We start from the raw sequence: 24,329 nt of genomic DNA, 5'->3' as shown, positions 1-24,329 counted from the left end.
GTTTTTTTTTTTTTTTAAAGCTGGAAAAGTATCTAAAATGTAATTTAAACGTAAGGAAGAAAGTGTTTCCAATACTGTTACAATTATTTTTTTTGTGTGTACCAAATAATTGTGTATAATGCAGCTGTATATTTTTATTTCATGATTCTGTTCAATAAAGCAGTTAAAAAAAAAAAAAAATTAAATATCTACACAAATGACTACACACCTATGCCACATTTTTGGCTGCATATACACAGGCAGTCCCCCGGGTTACATACAAGATCGGTTCCGTAGGTTTGTTCTTAAGTTGAGTTTGTATGTAAGTCGGAAACCCTATACTTTATTATTGTAACCCCAGTTAAAAATTTTTTTGGTCTCTGTGACAATTGGATTTTAAAAACATTGGGTTGTCATAAGAACCAGGATTAACAATAAAGCTTCATTGCAGACACCAGTGATAACTGTTATAGCTGTTTATTGTAGCCCAGGACTAAAGTACAATAAATTACCAATTATCAGAGGTCCGTTTGTAACTAGGGGTTGTATGTAAGTCAGGCGTTCTTAAGTAGGGGACCGCCTGTACGTGTCGGAGCTATCGGCCCATGGCCCTTGCCTTATGCTAGTCCTGGATTTCTAATAACTGCCCTAGAACATTGTCACAAAGCTGCATCTGTGGCCTAATACACAAATTCTCACATGGATTTCTACTGTATGTACAATGTGCGCTACATCATGTTGTTTTCAGGGACTTTTTTTGTTTTTTTACTTAAAATTTTTATTTATTGGAACGTTGGGTTCCAAAAAATTAAGCACATTACAGAATTTACTGTGCTAGACACGTGCACTACACAGGGGAGGCTTGTTTTTTTTGCAGGGGGAGAATGTTTTAATTGGCAGACAATAAGAGGACTTTTTACATTAATTTTATTTTTAATTTATAGTCTATGACTCTGGTACGGAGTCCGGTTGTGTTTCTGGTTGTCAGGGGGAAGACACGAATAATAGAGTGGATCGGTCATTATCAGCTATTATACAGTTTAACCCTTTATGTTTTATGGCGGCTGCGACTGATAATCAGCAATGATTATTTCATACTCCAGCAGTTCGTACAACGGTGTGACAGGCACCGCTCTGTGTATGCGCCAATGCTTTCCCCATAGGGGCCGACGAGGCCAATACACCTGGCAGACCCCCTGCTAAGGTCCTCCAGCTTATTGGTATGGATGACTTTTCCATTAGATTCGTTATCAATACCAGATTAATGGGGGACTGACACTTATAACCTCCCGACACGCCGCTGAACTGTCAATCAGCACAGAGAATGGAGGGGGAAGAACAGCTCCATTCTCGCTATAGTGGCAGAGCTGCATTACTGCAACTCAACTCACAGACAACAAGTCTCAATAGTCATCCACACATAGTAAGTGGTGAATGGGATCAACCTATAGGAAGTCAACCCCTACAACTCGGTGGATACCGACCAGAAGATGGGGGGGGGGGGGGACGACATAGATTTCTCTCGTTTTTGATTCTGTTCACACTGGTGCTATTATATATATATATATATATATATATATATATATATATATATATATATATATATATATCACATATACAGAGAGAGGAGCCCTAGAAAATGATATGTTTGTATAAATGTATGTGTGCATACTGCCTGTATAATTGGGGTGTATATATATACTTCTTGTATTATTAGTATAAATATATGCACTGTATATCTGCGGAGTGATGACCGGCAGCGCCTCCCTCTCGCCCTCTGGTGGCGGCAGTGCGCTCCTGCACACTCAGCTCCTGACATGGATGAGAGAGACGTGGAGCTGCTGAGGACACCGAGCGCCAACTCCAGGAGGCTGCCCCGACACAACTCAGCCCGACAGGTGAGCTGAGCCCTGTAGTTCTACCTTTTACCCTGACAAATCATCAGTCACTGGTGGGTACTGTACACACTATCAGTTATATGCAGGGGAACCTTCACCATCATCACATGCACATCAGTTATTTACTTGCTATAAATTGTATCCATCATCTTACAGCTCTGTACAGACTATCACTCATCTATATATCCCCATCTATATATTATACATCACTCATCTATATATCATCTCCAGTCCAACGCTGTGTACACTATCATTTATATATCCCCTCCAGTACAGTGCTGTATACACTATTATATATATATACCCTCCAGTACAGCACTGTATGCACTATCATATATATATTATACATCACTCATCTATATATCCCCTCCAGTACAGCGCTGTATGCACTATCATATATATATTATACATCACTCATCTCTATATCCTCCTCCTGTAGAGCGCTGTATACACTATGCTATATATTATACATCACTCATCTCTATATCCTCCTCCTGTAGAGCGCTGTATACACTATGCTATATATTATACATCACTCATCTATATATCCCCTCCAGTACAGCACTGTATACACTATGCTATATATTATACATCACTCATCTATATATCCCCTCCAGTACAGCGCTGTATACACTATGCTATATATTATACATCACTCATCTATATATCCCCTCCAGTACAGCACTGTATACACTATCATATATATATTATACATCACTCATCTCTATATCCTCCTCCTGTAGAGCGCTGTATACACTATGCTATATATTATACATCACTCATCTATATATCATCTCCAGTACAGCGCTGTATACACTATCATATATATATTATACATCACTCATCTCTATATCCTCCTCCTGTAGAGCGCTGTATACAATATGCTATATATTATACATCTCTCATCTATATATCCCCTCCAGTACAGCGCTGTATACACTATGCTATATATTATACATCACTCATCTATATATCCCCTCCAGTACAACGCTGTATACACTATCATATATATATTATACATTACTCATCTCTATATCCTCCTCCTGTAGAGCGCTGTATACACTATGCTATATATTATACATCACTCATCTATATATCATCTCCAGTACAGCGCTGTATACACTATCATATATATATTATACATCACTCATCTATATATCCCCTCCAGTACAGCGCTGTATAAACTATCATATATATATTATACATCACTCATCTGTATATCCTCCTCCTGTAGAGCGCTGTATACACTATGCTATATATTATACATCACTCATCTATATATCATCTCCAGTACAGCGCTGTATACACTATCATATATATATTATACATCACTTATCTCTATATCCTCCTCCTGTAGAGCGCTGTATACACTATGCTATATATTATACATCACTCATCTATATATCATCTCCAGTACAGCGCTGTATACACTATCATATATATTATACATTACTCATCTCTATATCCTCCTCCTGTAGAGCGCTGTATACACTATGCTATATATTATACATCACTCATCTATATATCATCTCCAGTACAGCGCTGTATACACTATCATATATATTATACATTACTCATCTATATATCCCCTCCAGTACAGCACTGTATACACTATCATATGTATGTATGTATCTATTTATCTATCTATATATTATACATCACTCATCTATATATCCCCTCCATCTACATAGAGTTGCTGGGACCCCCAGTCTGTGAAGTAATGGTCGATCAGATGTGTTTCCACTATGAGACTGATGAAGATAGCCAACACTGTACTCATCTATTTCATTGGTCTCATAGAGAGTACTGTGGACTCACTGACATGGCACAGTTCAGCACCCTCATTCTTATAAACGGTGGGTGCGTGGTGCAGTGGGTGTCCTATTTGTTGACCCCCCCCCCCCACTCCCCCACCTCTTACACCCTATCTATGGATAGGGCATACGTCATCTTCATCTATAGCCCCTTCTATTCTACTTGTTTTACCCTTATGCCCCCGCTACGTTGTGACTATCTTTGTGGGGTGTGCGGCTGCTGACCCCCATCTGGTTTCGTGGTGGCTTTGCTTACTCTGGATTCCGGGAAACGCCTGGCAGCAGATATGTTGATGCCTCCTCTTATCTGTCGGCTGCACCTTCCCATAGAAAGCCTCATATAGGATACGTTCTTATGTACTGACTGCTCACAAATTCATGGGCCTGGCAGATAAAGGCACATCATAGCTACTCCAGGCAGCGGGGTCACCCTACTGTCACATTGGGGGCACAGCTGTAACGTTCAGCTGATGAAGGGACATTGCTTTTTTTTTTACAATTCATCAGTGTTTCTCCAGTTATTAGTATTTGTGCACCATCCTACAACTTTAGCAATTTTGTCCTTCTTGTTATAAAACCATTTAGGACCTATTCACACAGCGTCTAAGGCCCCTTCCACACTAGCGTTGCATTTCACGTCAGGGTGCAATGCGTGAAAAACTGACGTTTTTGGCTGCGTTTTTGTTCCATTTTTCCTTGGAGTAATTAGCGTTTTTGCGTTTTTCCCGCGCATGTTGTTAGCGTTTTTTTTGCGTTTTCGGCGCATTTTTCACGCGCGAGTCAATGGGAGACTCGAGCATTTTTCAAAGGGACCATGGTTTGGGATTAAAATGGGTTATTTAATTGAAAAATAATGTCTTCTGATAAGTTGCAAACATCTGCGATCTATTCTTCACTGTTCCCCGTGTATATTATCTCCCGACAAGTTAGCAGATGTGAAGAACAGTGAAGAATAGAATAAAAACAGTGACCACAGGATCATTTAAGAGAAAAACACAGTGCAGAACAGATTACAGATGTTCGGCACATCTGCTTACTTGTCGGGAGATACGCGCGGAACGGTGCGCCCAAAATAGCATGTGAAGAACAATATATATATGTGTGTGAAGAACAAATTGCAGATGTTTAAATACATCTGCAATGTGTTCTTCACACATACATATTGTTCTTCATATGCTATTTTGTTCGCACCGTTCCGCACGTATCTCCCGACAAGTAAGCAGATGTGCCGAACATCTGTAATCTATTCTGCACTGTGTTCTGCACTGTGTTTTTCTCTTAAATGATCCTGTGTTCACTGTGTTCACTGTTTTTATTCTATTCTTCACTGTTCTTCATTGTGTTTTTTTAATTAAATGATCGTTCGCGAGCAGGGGAAATACTGTTATTCTGGTCACCTAGCAACCCTTACTTTTAAAACGCATTGCACTCGCATTGCACTTGCAATGATTGCGAGTGCAATGCGTTCTTGATGCATCTCCATAGACTTGAATGGGGCGTGAAAAACGAACGCTAGCACGCGCGTGAAAACCAACGCTAATGAAGAAAGACCCATTGAATACAATGGGACAGAGTGCAATGCAAGTTCTGCGCGTCAAATGCACGCGCAGAACTCGCGCGTGAAAAACGCCAGTGTGGAAGGGGCTTAAGTGTCACACTTGTCCATAGGATCTTGTCCACACTATAGACAAGTGTGACAGATCGGCCAAATAGATGCTTTGTGAATAGACCCTAACTGGTTTTATGATAGCAAGAAAAAATAGTAAGGAAAAAAATATTAAATTTGGAGGATGGCGCACAAATAGTAACAACTGGAGAAACTAAGCATTGATAGATTATTCGGATTTGTGTTGAAGGTTTCTGTGAATGTTTTCTTTATAAATAAAAAAAGTTGAAGTGGTGTAAGAAGTATAAAAGTGGTAAGGTTGCATGAGGGCGTACAAATTGTAATAACTGGAGAAATTGAATACTGATAGAATATAGGAATTAGTGTTGACAGTTTTTGTGAATGTAAAAAAAAATATGTGTATATTTTATTTTTAAAAAATGGGCAAATTTACCTTCCAAAAATGTGGAATTTACGCAAAGTGGTGTTAAAGGGAATATTCGGAAGAGAGGCGGGACAAAAGTATCCTTTAAATCTAGATGTCGGCAAGTAATGTGTTCTGACTGATACCATATACGGCTGATAAACCAAGTTTTCAGAAGCAACAGCCACTCCCACTTCCTACTTAAAGTAAAGTGGGAGGAGCCTATTAGGCATCTCTATTGATGGTTTAATATTTTTCTAGAAGGAAAAAGAAACTGAAAGGGAAGTCATATTCTGAGGCCAATAACTTTTTAGTTATTATGTTGGTGTACAGGGCTGTGTAAGGTTGTACAACCTGCAATACAGTATCTGTTTTTATTTTTTATTTTTTTGCTGTAATTTTAGACCCCCAAGGGAACTGGAACCCTAGAGGGTCTAAAATTACAGCAAAAAAAATTAAAAGGATACACTATGTGACAGCACCCTTAGGAGCACCCTGCGTTTTGAATGTTTATTACCGCTTCTCCACCAGCTCTACAGACTTGGCGGTCACATGCCCGCTGGGTCTAAAGGGGTTAATCAGAGCTGCTGGGCCTAATTAGACCCAGTACAGCTCTGAACAGCACCACCAGTGACAGGTGGTGGTTTTCCTCTGTAACTGAAACTGTCCCCCAGGGGTCTTTTGTCACCTCATGGGAGACATATAAAGTAAAAACACACAAAAAATATAAAATATTAGAAATATTCATAAAAATACATTCACGTTTCCCCATATAATAAAAAAAAAAAACCTTGCCATAGTCGTCCCGTTTGCCTGAGGCTATACATATAATATATCAAAACGACCGAAACAAAATAGGGAATTCATTAATAAATGTTCATTTTGAGATAATTTGAAAATGTACATTTTTTTAATGTAAAGCTAAAACACTTTTAAAGCCAAATAAAACTAAAAATAAAAAAAAAAATGTTTTAACTTTTATTACATTTTAACTAGCTCTTTGTGTCCCCCCAAAAAATACACCGCAAAAATTTTTTTTAAGGGAGCACGCAAAAAAATTCGCTAAAAATGTCCGGTCAGTAGAGGCTTTTCAGGGGTTAAAGCCCCTGCACCAGTTTTCTGTCTGACTTTGCACGTTCAGTGCAGACTACTTGCGGCGCGGCTGCACTATTCTGAAGGGGGCGCTCTGGTGCTCAGTTGGACCATGCGCCAGATTTATTATGCAGAGTCCAACAGAATTGTGCCGCATGCCCCATGTTAAAGGTGCACCAAAAAAAAGTGGAGCAGTGCAGGGGGCGCCAAATTTATGAAGAACGTATGCCAGATCCTGAATCTGGTGCCCCCTGCACACTACACAGGACACTGCACACAGAGCTTTGCCAAACCTGTCCCCAAAGGGGCTCACAATCTAATCAACCTACCAGTATGTTTTGGAGTGTGGGAGGAAACCCATTCAAACACGGAGAGAACATAAAAACTCTTTGCAGATGTTGACTCTGGGACTTGAAGCCAGGTCCCTAGTGCTTCAAGGCTGTAATGCTAACCACTGAGCCACTGTGCTGCCTGCTGTTTTTGAAGAATGTTGGCCAATATGTGTGAACATGGCCTGAGCCCCAGCAGACAATTATTGCCTTGTGAACAGCAGAAAATGTAGTTGTCAGATGTAATTGAGCACAAGTTATGGTGACATTTTTGTGTGGGGGGTGCACCCAGCGCTGGTTTGTTCCAATAAATAGTTTGAGATATAGTATCACCGCGGCGTGATCTTCTTACGCTTTTTATGTTCATGTTATATGATATTCATGTTAATGTCCATTTTTGATCACCTCCTTCCAGTTCAAGCACTACAAACTCTCCGTCTTCAGGAAGACGTGTTATGCCATAGGTGGAGCCCCAAACCAGGTGGCGGGGAGCGCCGCAGCCTTCTTCCTGCAGATTTACCTCCTGGATGTAGCTCAGGTAAGAACCAGAATCATAACCTATCACCCATCTGGTTCCTGAATAGTGATGGTCCCACCAGCCAGGAGAACAGGATACTGCGTCCACCCTTGACTTTAGCAGTGGTCACTTGTGAGATGATGCTCCATACAAGTTTATGGGACTGAGGACTATACCCTAGCGCTGTGCTAGGCTTTCTCCATCAGACTCGTGGAGATGTGTATGTACCACCATTGCTACATGTGAAGAAGGAACATGGGACCCCCCTATGGTGTGATTGCTGGGGGCACATATCACCTCTCCTGTAAATGGTTTGATTTTGGTGGCTTATCTGTTGGAATTCTGCAGAATGTTTCATCATCTCACCCTAATCTTAAAGGCAAAGACCATAAAATGTTCTTGTGATGATAAAAAACATAAAAAATAAGTATCTGGATAAATATTATTAGGACTCTGACAAGATTGGAGAAATATTTCTCTGTGTGACGTGGCTGCTGTAGGACACGGAGAGAATGTTATTATCTGGAGAAACTTTATGTGATACTTCAGCGGATAATCCAAACACTGAGAAGTCACATCCAAGAACAAAACTAGAGATTTTTTTACCATTTCTGAGAAAATGTAGGTATCAATCTTGTAGGTTTAGGTGGTTGTGTGGTGAGTTGTGTGTTCACCCAATGCTCGGTGTGTTCTAACTTTATGGCAACGTAGCAATGTATGGCAATGTAGATAGCGATAGTGCAGCATCACAGGTACACACAGACCCGGGACATGATGCCACAATGTTATATAGACCATGAAGTGATGGTGTGCCCTCCTACCGGTCACCGGTGCTCAGCCACATAGACCCACTCGTTCAGTGCCGGACTGGGTTTCCTTAGGCCCACCAGAGAAAATCAATTTTGGGGGCCCACTCTTCATTTTCCCCCTGGAAATATACTCGAGTAGCCTCCAAATTGTTGTGTTTTCTGAAGGACCTCAGGGGTTCAGTATTGGGTTGAACCAGGGCCCACCGGGGGATCTTCTGATATTCTGGTGGGCCAGTCCGACTCTGCACTCATTCATCGAATCCACTAATCTTGTCTCCTGCTTCTTCTAGATCACTCCTTTCGAGGCCTCTCTGGTTCTGTGCCTTGGGAAAACCTGGGGTGGAATCACTGATCCTATTGTAGGATTTTGCATCAACAAAAGCAAATGGACGGTAATCGGACGGCTGATGCCATGGTGGGTGAGATGTTCACTGCCTCTTGTAGAACCTTGATTGGATGTGCAAGGTTGAGGGCTAATAACTATGCATGGTCCAGACATATATGGCCCCATATATATATAAGTTAGGGCAGTATATGTGGCTTTGCTGGTCAGCATATATTATATATCCGCTAGGATAGTCTTGGTCACAAATGTTATCATGTTCGAAAATGTACAGCTCCCAAGATGAGCCATGAAAAGGTCTTCTTCTGACCAAAAACAATATGTGTGGTAATATGTGAGGATAGCAGATATTTTTTCATATACCACGAACAAAACTTCTCAGTCAAATATCCAAATAATGGAGATCTAACAACTGATCCCCCCCTTCCACCAGTCCAGAGTCCTGTAGACATTGCATCTATGAAGAGAAGCTGGGCATGGCACCAGGCTATACCTGAAGGAATTGGATGAGGTGGCGGTGGTCATGTGCGACCACCACTTCATCCAGATTGAGAGGAGGCAAGCTGGATTCTCCAGAAGCATCAGATCCTTGGGTCCACCAATCCCCTCTGGAGTCCAGTATTAGGTTCAAGTTTGGGCCCAACAGAGGATCTTCTGGAGAGTCAGCCCGACACTGTTTACAATGACCACCACTCCACATGGACCCGGTCCTCTTTGACATCAGTCACATGTTCCTGTGTCTTGGCGAGGTCACAATTCAAATTCTGATGATCTTTCCTGATTTTCTTAACTTTCTTAGATAAGACTATAGGTAAGATCCGCCAGGACACAGTCTAAGCATCAGGTTTGGGCCATTTCACTTGCAGTAGAAATAATAATAATCTTTATTTATCTAGCGCCATCATATTCCATAGCTTTACAAATCATAGGGAACATATACTAATATAATATTACACTACATAGTACAAACAGCCATATGGAACAATAGGAGAGAGGGCCCTGATCACAAGAGCTTACAGTCTATGAGGATGAGGGGGTGACACAAGTTCTTATAGTCTATGAGGATGAGGGGGTGACACAAGAGCTTACAGTCTATGAGGATGAGGGGGTGACACAAGAGCTTACAGTCTATGAGGATGAGGGGGTGACACAAGAGCTTACAGTCTATGAGGATGAGGGGGTGACACAAGAGCTTACAGTCTATGAGGATGAGAGGGTGACACGAGAGCTTACAGTCTATGAGGGGGTGACACAGGAGCTTACAGTCTATGAGGATGAGGGGGTGACACAAGAGCTTACAGTCTATGAGGATGAGGGAGGACACAAGAGCTTACAGTCTATGAGGATGAGGGGTGACACAAGAGCTTACAGTCTATGAGGATGAGGGGGTGACACAAGAGCATACAGTCTATGAGGATGAGGGGGTGACACAAGAGCTTACAGTCTATGAGGATGAGGGGGTGACACAAGAGCTTACAGTCTATGAGGATGAGGGGTGACACAAGAGCTTACAGTCTATGAGGATGAGGGGTGACACAAGAGCTTACAGTCTATGAGGATGAGGGGTGACACAAGAGCTTACAGTCTATGAGGATGAGGGGTGACACAAGAGCTTACAGTCTATGAGGGGGTGACACAAGAGCTTAGGATAGACTTGGTTAGAAGTTAGGATAGACTTGGTTAGTAGATGGTGGAAAGACAAGAAATTCAGTTTTAGAAAGATTTAGTTTCAAGAAGAGAGAGGACATGATGTTAGAGACAGCAGAGAGACAATCACTAGTGTTCTGGAGTAAGGCAGGGGTGATATTATGTGCAGAAGTATATAGTTGGGTATTATCAGCATAGAGATGATACTGGAAACCAAATCCAATGGGGGCAGTATAGAGAGAGAAGAGAAGAGGACCTAGGACTGATCCCTGAGGAACCCCGACACTGAGAGGAAGATGAGAAGAGAAAGACCCAGAAAAGGAGACACTGAAATTGCAGTCAGAGAGATGGGAAGAAAACCAAGAGAGTGGCTTCAGGCTCCATTGCGAAGCCTCCCGAGGAGGAGCTGGTGGTCCACAGTATCAAACGTTGCCAATAGATCCAGGAGAATGAGGAGAGAATAGTCACCTTTGGATTTTGCAGTGAGGAGATCATTGGAGACTTTAGAAAGAGCAGTTTCAGTGGAATACATAGAGCGGAAACCAGATTGTAGGGGGTCCAGGAGGGAGTTAGCTGAGAGATAGCGGGTTATAGAGAATAGACCAGGGGTTCCAGGAGTTTGGACATAAAAGGGAGATTAGAAACTTGTTGGTAGTTAGTAGCACTGGATGGGTCCAGGGAAGATTTTTCTAGTACTGGAGCAATAATTACAACCGCTTGAAGAAAGTGGGAACGACACCAGAAGAGAGAGAGAGGTTGAAGATTTTAGTTAGGTGAGAAGTGACTGCTGGGGAGAGAGACTGTACCAGATGTGAGGGGATGGGGTCACTGATGCAGGTAGTGGGGCGAGCAGAGGAAAGGAGTCTGGACACTTCTTCCTCTGTGACCGGCTTCTTGGAAGAGAGGGAACAAGATAAGCCACCGGAGGGATGGGATTAGTGGGGTGAAAGGATTGAGAAATTATTTCCTGGCAAATGCAGTTGACTTTGTCTTTAAAGTAGGCGGCCGGATCTTCATCACAATCTGTGTTGTCTGTGACTAACACCTTTGGTTTTAGTAAGGAGTGCAGAGTATCAAAGAGCCTTTTGGGGTTGTTAGAGAGAGAGTATATTAGATTTTTAAAGCAAGGTGAAGGGCAGAGTTATAGGATTTGAGCATAAATTTGATGTGTAGGTAGTCTGCAGATGTGCACGAGTTTCTCCACAGACGTTGGGCCCTCCTGGAGCACTGCAGAGGGAAACGGGTTTGGGGCGTGTGCCAAGGTTGCCGAAATTTGTGTCAAAAGGCAGGGACTGAGGGTGGTGCCATCTTATCCAGGGCACTTTTGAGAACATGATTATAATGGTTAGTAGCCAGGTTAGGACAAGAGAGAGAGGAGATGGGGACAGTGATAACCGCACAGTTTGCGTGATGGGGAGTACTAATGGCACGTGGGTTCTCGGACCACCATCGATCTGCTGTTATCTAACACAAATATGGGGGTCTCCCAGTATAGGCAGTGTTATGCTCCTCATACTAGGAGCAGCTTCATACATCAGACATGGCAGCGCTGATCCGGGGGAGACTCTGCTAGAACTTACCGCTTCCATTATCCCTGCACATTCATCCCCGTCGCCCATTATCCCACAGAGGGTCATAGAACCTTACTCAAAGCATCATTGTCACACAGAACTGGTGACCCGCATTGTCCCTTTGTTTTTGGAATTTTAGTTTTTTTTTACAGCTCTTGATCTGGAAAATGATCAGCTTCAGCAGCAGGCAATGACATGGAGGTGGTTTCTATACAAAATAAGATGCAGCGAAGATTTTCTCACCAAGTAACACCTCATGTATCTATAGAATAGGGGAAAAGTTCACCAGCAGTCCAAATTCCAAGACTCAGAGTTATGGGGACTAAAAATCCTTCTGTCCTTCCCTTTAAAAGAGACAAAAATAAGACAAGATGTGACTGCAATACATTCTTAAAGGGAATTAAAGGTTTGACTCTTTAACTTCGCTTTAAAAGGAGAGACCAGGAAATATGGACATTTAGGGTCCGCCTCCAGAGCACTTACAGTCATGGCACCGGAGAATTTCTCCATTATATGTCATCCATGCCCCTGATCTCAGTCATATCTTATAAGGGGCAGCAGTGGGTGCTCTGGGTATGAGGTCATAGGTAGTAGATAATTAGAGGTAATTTCATTCTATATCATCTATGTCTGCATTGCAGGATTGTGGGGTGCACCCCGTTTCTCGTGCTTTCTTACTTCTTCCTGTGGTTTGTTCCTCCCTTTGTGACCGGAAGAGTCCTGTGGTATTTGCTCTTCTATTGTTCCTTCCAAGCCCTGAGCACAGTGAGTATCATACACCAGAATCATTCAGACACCAACTGCCCTCCACCAGAGACAGACTACAGCCGCTAAGAAAGACTGCCCTCCTGCTAAGACAGACCCCCTCCCACTGAGACAGACCCCCTCCCACTGAGACAGACCCCCATCCCGCTGAGACAGACCCCCATCCCGCTGAGACAGACCCCCATCCTACTGAGACAGACCCCCATCCCGCTGAGACAGACCCCCATACTACTGAGACAGACCCCCATACTACTGAGACAGACCCCTCTCCTGCTGAGACAGAATACAGACGCTGAGACAGACCCCCATCCTACTGAGACAGACCCCTCTCCTGCTGAGACAGACCCCTCTCCTGCTGAGACAGACCCCTCTCCTGCTGAGACAGACCCCCATCCCGCTGAGACAGACCCCCATCCCACTGAGACAGACCTCCCTCTCGCTGATATAGCCTACAGGCCCTGAGACATCTACCGAACTTTAGACCCAAGTTTGTTCTTAAGTTGAATTTGTATGTAAGTCAGAACTGTATATTGTATTATTGTAACCCCCAGCCAAATTTTTTCTGGTCTCTGTGACAATTGGATTTAAAAAATTTTGGGTCGTCATAAGAACCAGGAGTAACAATAAAGCTTCATTACAGACACCTGTGATAACTGTTACAGCTGATTATTGTAGCCTAGGGATAAAGTACAGTAAATTACCAACATCCAGAGGTCGGTTTGTAATAGGGGTCGTCTGTAAGTCGGGTGTTCTTGAGTAGGCGATCGCCTGTATATATAATTTAAATGCCGCATGATGATATTGAACAGTGATAAGAAGTTGCAGAATTTGGTAAGCTCCTTTCTAGTGTATTCCTGCTGCTGTGTGTGTGGTGCTCTGGTGCCATCTAGTGCTCATAAACCTGAACAACATGGGTAAATGTTTACACCATCAGTGTTAGTTCATCTGCAGTGACCTTAACTCAGCATTGACACTATTGGGCTCAGAAAGTAAACGCCCAGTTGTCAATACTGAAGGGATTTGGTGACTGATTAAAAGAAAATGCAAGCCATCGAGATATAGAGATTCCTTTGTCAGAACCAAAATTGGGCTTTTAGAACAGCTGTACTTATATTTCACAGTAATGGAATAACCCACCGTTTGTGTAATATGGCGCCCCCTCCTGCTGCTGTAGGAATTACACACGTGGATCTGGGGGGTTCTAAATGGCTGATTTTTTCCCCCTATAGATATATCATGTACCGTACACAACTCTGACCATGTTTCTTAGTACAGACCAGACGGAAAGGGATTCAGCAACTGCGTACAGTAAGTGCCAGACACCAGGGAATAACCGGGAATGTTAATTAAGTGGAATGCATCATTTTGTCACCTTCCTGTGGCCCATAGTTTTCCTTTTTCTTGAATCCTTCTCAGTTCTTAATAAATCTGCCCTTCCCTTATCTTTTTTTTTAAGGGGGGCTTGTTTTTTATAGGATGTGTTGTGATTGGTCCCATACTGGGTTGTATTTGACTTTTAGAGCACATTTGGGAGGTGCAGTAATGGGGCACATTTACTAAGGGCTGTGCGCCAGTTTTCTGTCATACTCTGCACGTTCTTTTAGGTGTAAACTGCTTGCACAGGTATTTAAGAAGTGTCCGTCCCATATTTGTGTGTCGCACGCGACCATTTGTTTCTTCACGTGAAACAAATTGCATCACTAAAATGGGTGTTCTGGTGCTCAGTCGGACCGTGCACCCCATTTAACATTCACAGTCCAACAGAATTGTGTCGCACACCCCATGCTAAAGGTGCACCAAAAAAAAGTGGTGCACTCTGTCGGAGAAGTGCAGGGGGCACCAGATTCAGGAAGAACTGGCGCCACAAATCCTGAATCTGGCGCCCCCTGCACACTACACAGGTAACTGAACATAGTACAGTCTGCACTGTTCAGTTATGTCATTTTTGGGTGTACAGGCGAAGACTTTTTGTCCCAAAAACTGTATTTAGTCCTGCTGTAATACTTGAGAAGGTGACTTCATATAGTGTAAAAACTGTCTAATAGAAATCCTATTTGGGTTTTAGTTGGATATCTTTATGGTAGACCTGGAGACTGTTATACACTGTGCCAAAAATACTATGAAATGTTCTTCTATAGGAATGACCATGGAGGTGCTGGGGACTCTGGTTGGAGCGGCTCTACAAGGGCAGATAGTGGCGAGCGCTCACACCTCTCATCACTGCCGGGCAGAGATGAACGTTTCCATGAATGCCACTTACCCCCCAGCGAATGTCACCATCTTGACTCCAGGGTCAGCAGATTACAAGCTGCTCGCTGTAAGTATGGGAAGACATTGGTGTTTCAGTTCTTCGCTATCTCCATGCTATGTGCTTGCTGTCATTGAACAAGAAGACTCCTGGTTCCATTCAGAGGCAGTAATCCTGTACATAGCTCGTCCTGCTCGCAGGGGAGACCATTGTATCCAGTCTAAACAATGCTGTTTGATCTTAACAGCCTGGACACCAGACTGATACATTGGGGCAGATTTACTTACCCGGTCCATTCGCGATCCAGCGGCGCGTTCTCTGCGGTGGATTCGGGTCTTCCGGCGATTCACTAAGGTAGTTCCTCCGCCGTCCACCAGATGTCGCTGTTGCGCTGAAGTTCCCCAAGGTCCGCCGGAATGCACGAGCCTATACCTGGTGAAGGTAAGGGCGAGTCCTTCGAAACAATTTTTTTTAAATGCGGCGGTTTTTCCGAATCCGTCGGGTTTTCGTTCGACCACACCACCCGATTTCCGTCGTGTGCATGCCGGCGCCGATGCGCCACAATCCGATCGCGTGCGCCAAAATCCCGGGGCAATACAGGGAAAAATCGGCGCAAATCGGAAATATTCAGGTAACACGTCGGGAAAACGCGAATCGGGCCCCCATTGTAGCAAACTAACATAGAGATTTATGAAGCTTCTGCTGATGCATTTGGCTCACAGAGGATTGTCTAGAACAGATACAGTCGTCTTCACTTATAAACTGGACTAACTATGTACAGGATTACTGCCTCTGAATGAAACCAGGAGTCTTCTCATTCACTGACAGCAAGAACGTAATCTGCCTCTCTTGCTAGCAATTTGCTACAATGGGGGTCATTTACTAAGGGCCCGATTCGCGTTTTCCCGACGTGTTACCCGAATATTTCCGATTTGCGCCGATTTCCCCTGAATTGCCCCGGGACTTTGGCGCACACGATCGGATTGTGCCGCATCGGTGCCGGCAAGCGCGTGACGGAAATCGGGGGGCGTGGCCGAACGAAAACCCGACAAATTCGGAAAAACCGCCGCATTTAAAAACCGAAAATGTGTCGCTTGGGAAGCGCTTACCTTCACCTGGTCCAGCTCGGTGTATTCCGGCGCGTTCAGATGATTTTCAGCGCAGCAGCGCCACCTGGTGGACGGCGGAGGAACTACCTTCATAAATCCCGGCCGGACCCGAATCCTGTGCAGAGAACGCGCCGCTGGATCGCGAATGGGCTGGGTAAGTAAATCTGCCCCAATGTATCAGTCTGCAGTCCAGGCTGTTTAGCTCACAGAGCATTGTCTAGACCAGATAGAGTTGTCTCCACATCCCAGCTGAGAGCAGGACAAGTTATGTACAGGATTACTGCCTCTGAATGAAACCAGGAGTCTTCTCATTCACTGACAGCAAGACCATAGCATGGAGAATGGTGAAAGTTAAACAATAAAGTATGTCAGAAAGTTTTACAAGTTCATCTATATAAAAGTTGCATTGATAATGGGTCTATATAATATTTGTATCCCATGTATGTCCAGAGGAAGGTCTATATGATCGCTGCTGGTGTGATCGGCTCTATATACGTGATCTGCACCGCCGTCCTGTCACTGGGAGTCAAAGAGAGAAATGGTGAGACCTGAGCTACACTCAGTATTATGTGTAGTCATTACTTAAAGGAAACCTACCATTTGTTTTTATGCATTGTGAAGCAAACATACCTTAAGAATGCCACAATAGTAAAGAACCTTAAGAATGCTGTAGCGACACTGATGCAGAAATATATCTTGTTTAATCTCTGATCCGAGTGGTTTTGCTCAAAAAACAATTATAAAATTCAGGGCCTTGGGAAAGCTGGGAGAAGAATGGCTGTCGTATATAAAAGAGCTGCCTGAACTGTCCAGACAGGACTAATCAACCTGAGCTGGATGACTCATACACAGCAGCTGGGGGATGGTGCAGCGATTGATTACTTCTGCCTGTCAGGGACAACACAGTGATTACATCATTCTCTGAAGCAATGCATAATTAGGGTGAGGAGAAGCTCCATTTTATAATAGTTTTTTCAGCAAAACCACTCAGTTCAGGGATTAAACAAGATATGTTTCTGCATCAGTGTAGCTACAGCATTCTCAAGGTATGTTTGGTTCATAATGCATAAAAGAAAATGGTATATTTTGTTTAAAGGGGTTACCCAACTTCTTGCTATTGATAATCTATGAATAATGTGGTATATTTTCCAGACCTCTTTGCCAAGTCTTCAGGGAAAGTTTTGCCATTTTGTAGCGGTTTCAAAAAGTCTATGAGGCACGGGCCGTACGTGTACCTCATAGCGTCATTCCTGCTGATATCAGCTGCCGTTCAGGTAAATGGGACATCATGGTGCTACAAGGTCTAGAATGGGGGGTTATTCTGGATATACATAGTATATACTCCACTCATAGACATGCATCTATCCTTATATATCTATGCACTTACCTTATGACTGGATGTAACTTATTTATACCTTTGACTGAATCCCTATTTATAAAGTGCTTGTTGCTGTGAATCCAGTTTCATGCTATAGACAGATGATGCAGCAGTAATAGTAAGTCTTCTAGTCTCTGGTGTATAACTACATTCACGTTTACACTTTTCTCTCTGCTTATCAGCTGCTTCAGAGCAATTTTGTCCTTTTCTGCACACATGCTGCAGGAGACTTGCGGGATCACTTCCAGAACCTGGTGCTGACCATCCTGGTGAGTTCTCTTATGACTCCTTTGTAATGCTCTCGCCCCTTTCTCACTAATTTTCGTGCATGGATACTGTACGAGTCCTACTAGCATTGCATTCTGACCCATTGGGGCACATTTACTTACCCGGTCCAGCGAGTTCCCCGAAAGGGCATTGTCCGTGTATAATGCACTCTGCCGCGATTCATTAAGATCGTGCGCCAATATCCTGCATGTGTCGCTTCCCCGCTCAGGTCCGCAGGAGTTCACCTTCTTCTCCCTGGTGCATGTAAGTGCATGGCTTGTGACACAATTTGAAAGTTAAATCCCGCGCTCAGTCCGAAACAGTCGGGTCGTCCGACGGCCACGCCCCCCGATTTCTGTTGCATGAAAGCAGCGCAGCTGTGCCACAATCTGATCCCATGCAACACAATCCCAGCGCAGACACCTGTTAAATACCTGTCAAAGCTGTGCAAACCCCGAAAACGGTGCAAAGTCTAACAATAGTGCAGCATGAGCCCCATTATATTCAAAAGTTTTTATCAGACTTGCATCTTTTTTCATGCGCCCATGCACGTTTTTTTCAAAGCGCTTGACTCTCTCAGCATGTTCTACTTTTGCAAGTCACGTGTATGAAAAACGCCCCATACAAGCCTATGTCGACGCATCAAAAATGCATTGCACTCTGAGACACATGCAATAAGTTTTTTGATGATCAATCGCAATAGAAAAGATAGACCCCAGTCATGGATCTTTTTCACATGCATTGTCTGTGCGTGAAAGAGGCCTTATTGTTCTTGTCTTCTGATAACCTGTGTTGTAGGGGCAATTGTCCCTACAACAACCCCAGCTGCAATTAGATAATAACAATAGTAATTCTTTATATATCACTCACAGATTACGCAGCGCTGCACAGAGCTTGTCACATCAGTCCCTGTCCCCAATAGGATCATCAATAGTATATGTATATAAGGTGATAGATAGATGTGAAATCACCTTCAGTAATTGTATCTACTGTATATGTTTTTATTATTCCTAGATTTCCGCTGTCTTGAGTATACCCTTCTGGCAGTGGTTCCTGCAACGATTTGGCAAGAAAACAGCAGCTTTTGGGATTTCTGTAAGTTTTTACCCGAAGTTTTCTAAGACTGGGAACCCATGGGGTACACGCAGGGGCATAACTATGGGTGGCTGGGCAGCATTGCAGACTTCTGAAAGGGACCCCAGTAGTATACAGCCTGCCTCCAGTAGCATACAGCCTGCCCCCGTAGTATACAGCCTGCCCCCAGTAGTATACAGCCTGCCCCCAGTAGCTTACAGCCTGCCCCCAGTAGTATACAGCCAGTCCCCAGTAGTATACAGCCTGCCCCCAGTAGTAGACAGCCTGCCCCCAGTAGTATACAGCACTGTCCCCAGTAGTATACAGCACTGCCCCCAGTAGTATACAGCTTGCCCCCAGTAGTATACAGCCTGCCCCCAGTAGTATACAGCTTGCCCCCAGTAGTATACAGCTTGCCCCCAGTAGTATACAGCTTGCCCCCAGTAGTATACAGCTTGCCCCCAGTAGTATACAGCCTGCCCCCAGTAGTTTACAGCCTGCCCCCAGTAGTTTACAGCCTGCCCCCAGTAGTATACAGCCTGCCCCCAGTAGTATGCAGCCACCCCAGCCTGCCCCCTGTAGTATACAGCCACCCCAGCCTGCCCCCAGTAATATACAGCTTGCCCCCAGTAGTATACAGCTTGCCCCCAGTAGTTTACAGCCAGCCCCCAGTAGTTTACAGCCTGCCCCCAGTAGTATACAGCCTACCCCCAGTAGTATACAGCTTGCCCCCAGTAGTATACAGCCTGCCCCCAGTAGTATACAGCCTGCCCCCAGTAATATACAGCTTGCCCCCAGTAGTATACAGCCTGCCCCCAGTAGTTTACAGCCAGCCCCCAGTAGTTTACAGCCTGCCCCCAGTAGTATACAGCCTACCCCCAGTAGTATACAGCTTGCCCCCAGTAGTATACAGCCTGCCCCCAGTAATATACAGCTTGCCCCCAGTAGTATACAGCTTGCCCCCAGTAGTATACAGCCTGCCCCCAGTAATATACAGCTTGCCCCCAGTAGTATACAGCGTGCCCCCAGTAGTTTACAGCCAGCCCCGAGTAGTTTACAGCCTGCCCCCAGTAGTATACAGCCTGCCCCCAGTAGTATACAGCTAGCCCAGCATCTAAAAAAATAAATAAACTTATATACTCACCGTCCGGTGGCCCCCATGTGCAGCGCTGCTCCCATGATGTCCGCGCGGCTCGTCTTCTGGCTGCCGCGCCCATCTTCTTTCTTCTGCAGGGCGCCGCCATTGCTCTCTACGGCAGCCGCATAGTATGATGCGCCGCTGCTGACGTCATACTAGGTGCCGCCCGGGAGACATGGCGGCGCCCAGCACAGAGTTACAGCACAGAAGCCAGAAGAGGACCTGCACAGACTTTGGGGAAGCAGCGCTGCACATCGGGGCCACACCGGAGGGTGAGTATACAAGTTTATTATTTTTTACTCGTGTATTGACTCGTGTATAAGCCGAGGGGACGTTTTTCAGCACATTTTTTGTGCTGAAAAACTTTGCTTATACTCGAGTATATACGGTAGAAGGCAGGAAGAGGAAATGAGAGATTCAAGTCCTGTCAACATTTCTTATCTGAGCTGCTGCCTCAGGTGTATACTGTGGAAGATGTGCACTGTTAGCATAACATGTATAATCCTCCATTCTTTAGGGTGTCCGGTTGATTGCTGGGCCCCCCTGACACTGCAGGCCCCATAGAAGGTGCTATGGCTGTTTCTGCTGTAGTTACGCCCCTTGGTACATGTCTGTTGTCTCACAACTTTTGGCATCTGGAAAGCGGTTTTGTAGCACCCCCATTAATATTACTCCCATTTTTGAGGCCCAATATTATTATGATATGAAGCAGGCAGACTCAATGACATCATCACACTCTTGCCGGCCTCTGATAAACCCAACAGCAGCATAGACTCAATGGTGGTGAAGGGAGCACATGGCTCTCTGCTTCACCATTATATTCCTTGGACAGCGGGACAAATCCATTAATCCAGGACTGTCCCGTTCAATATGGAAGAGTTGGGTAAGATACGGGTGTGGGGTTGTACAATGTATGTTGCTGTGACATCCTCAGCATTTGGATGTTTTTGGTTTTGCAGTGGATGATCCCGTTCGCCATCTTGTTGGTCACTCTACCAAACGTGATTGTAGGGTACACGGTGGCCGTGTCGTCAGGATTCAGCATCGCCGCCTCTCTGCTCCTGCCGTGGTTCGTACACATTAACACATAGAACACATTTGATAAATTTGTATCATGGGGACAAATACAACAACACACCTTGTCTCCCCTCTCCAGGTCCATGCTTCCTGACGTAGTTGACAATTTCCAACAGATGAATCCTTCTGCAGCCGGACTGGAAGCCATTTTTTACTCCTCTTTTGTCTTTTTCACGAAGTTGTCCGCAGGGATCTCACTAGGGATCTCTACCCTGAGCCTGCAGTAAGTGGTGGCGCCATTTATCTCTCGGCGACCTGGGTGTTTGGTGACGGTTGTGTACACACACTTACCACACCCCATTCTATAGGCCACTCCCCTTTCTATAATGACCCCCTAAAATGAATGCAGCTAGACAAGTACTTCTGTTCCCTTTATCTGTCCCTAAAAGATAGGTCCCAAGATAAGTAAGTAATGTAAGTAATGTTGAACCCTAAATTTAGACAGACCCACAAACCTTAGATCATAAATATGACTGGGGGTGTCCAGTATTATAAAAAATATAGCTGTGTATATCCAGGAATAGCGCCAGACTTGGCTACTGGTTGTCTTTGGTATTGCAGCTCAGTTGTACTGCAATATTGTACAAAGATCCTAGATTTTTAACGTCCCTGACTAATGCTGTCGACAGATTCGCAGGTTACAGCAGTGGAGCGTGTAGACAGCCCTACCTCGTTGTGCTGACGCTCCAGATACTCATTGGTGCCGCCCCGGGTATCCTCATCATCCTAGGACTGATCATCCTCATTTTTTACCCAATCACAGAAGACACAAGGAGGGAAACAGAGCTCGCACTCAATAACATAAGGTAAGAAGTGATGAATCTTCAATACATCGGAAGAAATTAACCAAAAATGCACGAATATTCTTAGAATTATGAACAATTTGTCTAACAAAGGGGACTGGCTTACCTGGAAATGGGCGTGGTATAATGTAAAGGCGTGGTTTAGCTGGAAATGGTTGGGGTACAATGTAAAGGGGGCTTGTCTTAAGATCCGATGTGCACCAAATAAAATTTTTCAAATAATGTAAAGTTTTGGTGAAACCACCTTAAAATTGGTGCAAAAAAAGATGAATTCCCACAATGGGGAATTCATTTACTTACCTGTCCCGTCCCACCACCTTCTTCCTGGTGCATGTAAGTGCATGACTTGAGGCACAATTTGAATTTTAAATTCCGTGGTTTGTCCGAATCAGTCGGGTTGTCTGACGGCCATGCCCCCCGATTTGTGTTGCATGAAAGCCAGCGCCAAACTCCGAGCGCGTGCACCAAAACCGGCAGAAATCGAAAAAATTCGGGAAGCCCGACAGAAATGCATTCCACGGACCCTTGGTTAATGTGCAGCAATGTGTTTGTTTTAAATCCACCATTAGTGTTTATTCCAGTATAAAAATAACATAATCAAGAAAACAGTGTAAAAAGAAGTGTAAAAATCTTCTTAATCTCAATGCAAAATTTGCATCAGGTCCCATAATATAGACGATTTATAATATCCCATATGTGGGGAAGAGACCCCTTACAGGTTCCTGAGGTGCTAGCATTTTTCTCCTCTCATCACAGACCTGTCCTATTCCTGTACGGATGCCATCATGTAATTTCGGAGTGCCCCCTGACCACCCAGCTAGTACTCGCACTGATGCCACTAGCCTCCAGGGCTGTTATTGCTCACCCCCGAGTAGGACCTTATAGGCAAGTTGCAGGAGTAGCCATGAAATGACAGCCGTTCCCTTCTCTGCTGCGTTCTATCTCTATAACATAATGTAATGTAAAATGTCACCTCATCTATATTTTCCAGGTTACAGACTCGACGCTCGACCCTTATTGTCATATAATAACGTGAATGTCCTGCACTAGATGGACAAGTCTAACATTTGTCATGATCACCATGAACCCCATCTGCTCCGTCCATGGAGTAACCGGAGTATGGAAACCATCAGCCGTGGCCGCTGTGCGCTATCATCACCCTTCTAGTCCAGTTAGAGGCCGACATGGAGAAACATGAAGAGATTACTTTTAGTGCCTAAAATCTGACTAGAAGATAATATATGGACGTCAGTTTTGGGTACCGGTACAATTATTACATCAGGGCTACATTTACATCACGGACAAGTTCTGTCAAGATTTGAGGGACATCTAAAAACATATTTATCGCATTGAGTCACAGCCAATGATGAAGGTCTCTGAGGCAGCTTGGACATTATATATAAAATGGGGGGGGGGCAATTTTTATTATTATCTATTTACCTTTAATGGTCTTATTAATTCAAAATAAAACAACATATTGTTTTTTATGAGTTATAATGTTCATAGTGAACAAGGGCGGGCTGATGTATGACCGGCGGGCTGATGTGCGCCTGCAGGGGCGGGCTGATGGGCACTTGCAGGAGCGGACTGATGTGGGACTGCAGGGGGCGGGCAGATGTGCGACGGCAGGGGCGAACTGATGTGGGACTGCAGGGGCGGGCAGATGTGCGGCTGCAGGGGCGGACTGATGTGGGACTTCAGGGGCGGGCAGATGTGCGGCTGCAGGGGCGGGCAGATGTGCGGCTGCAGGGGCGGACTGATGTGGGACTGCAGGGGCAAACTGATGTGGAACTGCAGGGGCGGGCATATGTGCGGCTGCAGGGGCGGGCAGATGTGTGACTGCAGGGGCAGGCTGATGTGCGACTGCAGGGGCAGGATGAAGTGCGACTGCAGGGGCGGGCCGAGGTGTAAATGCAGGGGCGAGCTGATGTGTAATGTGGGCTGATAACTGCAGGTGAGGGCTAATGTTTAGTTTCAGGGGCAGGCAGATGTGTTACTGTGGTGAGCGGAAGATTGAAAATGATGTGTGACTGCTAATGTATCAACTCTAACACAACATAAGTACAACAGTTCTGTTACATCAACCCTGCTACTTCAGCGGTCTACTGCTCTTCTACCCTAAAAGCTCCACTGAATGTAATCTTAAAAGCTATAAATTTAGGTGGCAGTCTCATTATGAAAACCCCTTTAAGATAACCACTTAAGGGTCTGGTAGACATTGCATTGTTTTCTAGAAACATAAAGTGGAACTAAACTTTTTATGTTTGGAAAATCCATAGTGCGGATGATAATAGTAAACTTTGTCATATATTTTATTATAGAAATCTGTTCCTTTCTCCTTCTTTTCCCTCTGCCATTTTTCCATATCTAAGCAGGTTGTGTAAATCAGATCTCTCCTATATCCACCGCCACCTGAGAGTTAAAAAAAAATCTGATAAAGT

General features: G+C 44.3%; 1 protein-coding gene across 1 annotated transcript; it reads left to right on the top strand.

Moving 5' to 3' along the window:
• The first annotated feature begins 1,777 nt into the window (after positions 1 to 1,777).
• MFSD2B (MFSD2 lysolipid transporter B, sphingolipid) lies at positions 1,778 to 23,295 on the top strand. Its single transcript, XM_072143630.1, has 14 exons — positions 1,778 to 1,877; positions 7,558 to 7,680; positions 8,759 to 8,883; positions 12,671 to 12,794; positions 14,024 to 14,102; positions 14,933 to 15,111; positions 16,602 to 16,692; positions 17,304 to 17,425; positions 17,712 to 17,798; positions 18,811 to 18,891; positions 20,968 to 21,077; positions 21,165 to 21,308; positions 21,715 to 21,891; positions 22,880 to 23,295. The coding sequence occupies exons 1-14, from the start codon at positions 1,797 to 1,799 to the stop codon at positions 22,914 to 22,916; spliced, it is 1,560 nt and encodes a 519-aa protein (XP_071999731.1). The 5' UTR covers positions 1,778 to 1,796; the 3' UTR covers positions 22,917 to 23,295.
• Positions 23,296 to 24,329: the final 1,034 nt, after the last annotated feature.

The sequence above is a fragment of the Engystomops pustulosus genome, chromosome 3 (assembly GCF_040894005.1).
Source record: "Engystomops pustulosus chromosome 3, aEngPut4.maternal, whole genome shotgun sequence".
Lineage (NCBI taxonomy): Eukaryota > Metazoa > Chordata > Amphibia > Anura > Leptodactylidae > Engystomops > Engystomops pustulosus.
The sequence above is the reverse complement of the archived record's forward strand: the minus strand, read 5'-3'. Positions and strand labels throughout refer to the sequence as shown.

Excerpts from the sequence above, each read along its gene's own strand:
- MFSD2B (XM_072143630.1), top strand. The coding sequence starts at position 1,797 with ATGGATGAGAGAGACGTGGAGCTGCTGAGGACACCGAGCGCCAACTCC. Across the intron at positions 8,884-12,670 it reads ATCGGACGGCTGATGCCATG|GATTGTGGGGTGCACCCCGT; the intron begins GTGGGTGAGATG and ends TCTGCATTGCAG. Across the intron at positions 21,309-21,714 it reads ATCTCTACCCTGAGCCTGCA|ATTCGCAGGTTACAGCAGTG; the intron begins GTAAGTGGTGGC and ends TGCTGTCGACAG.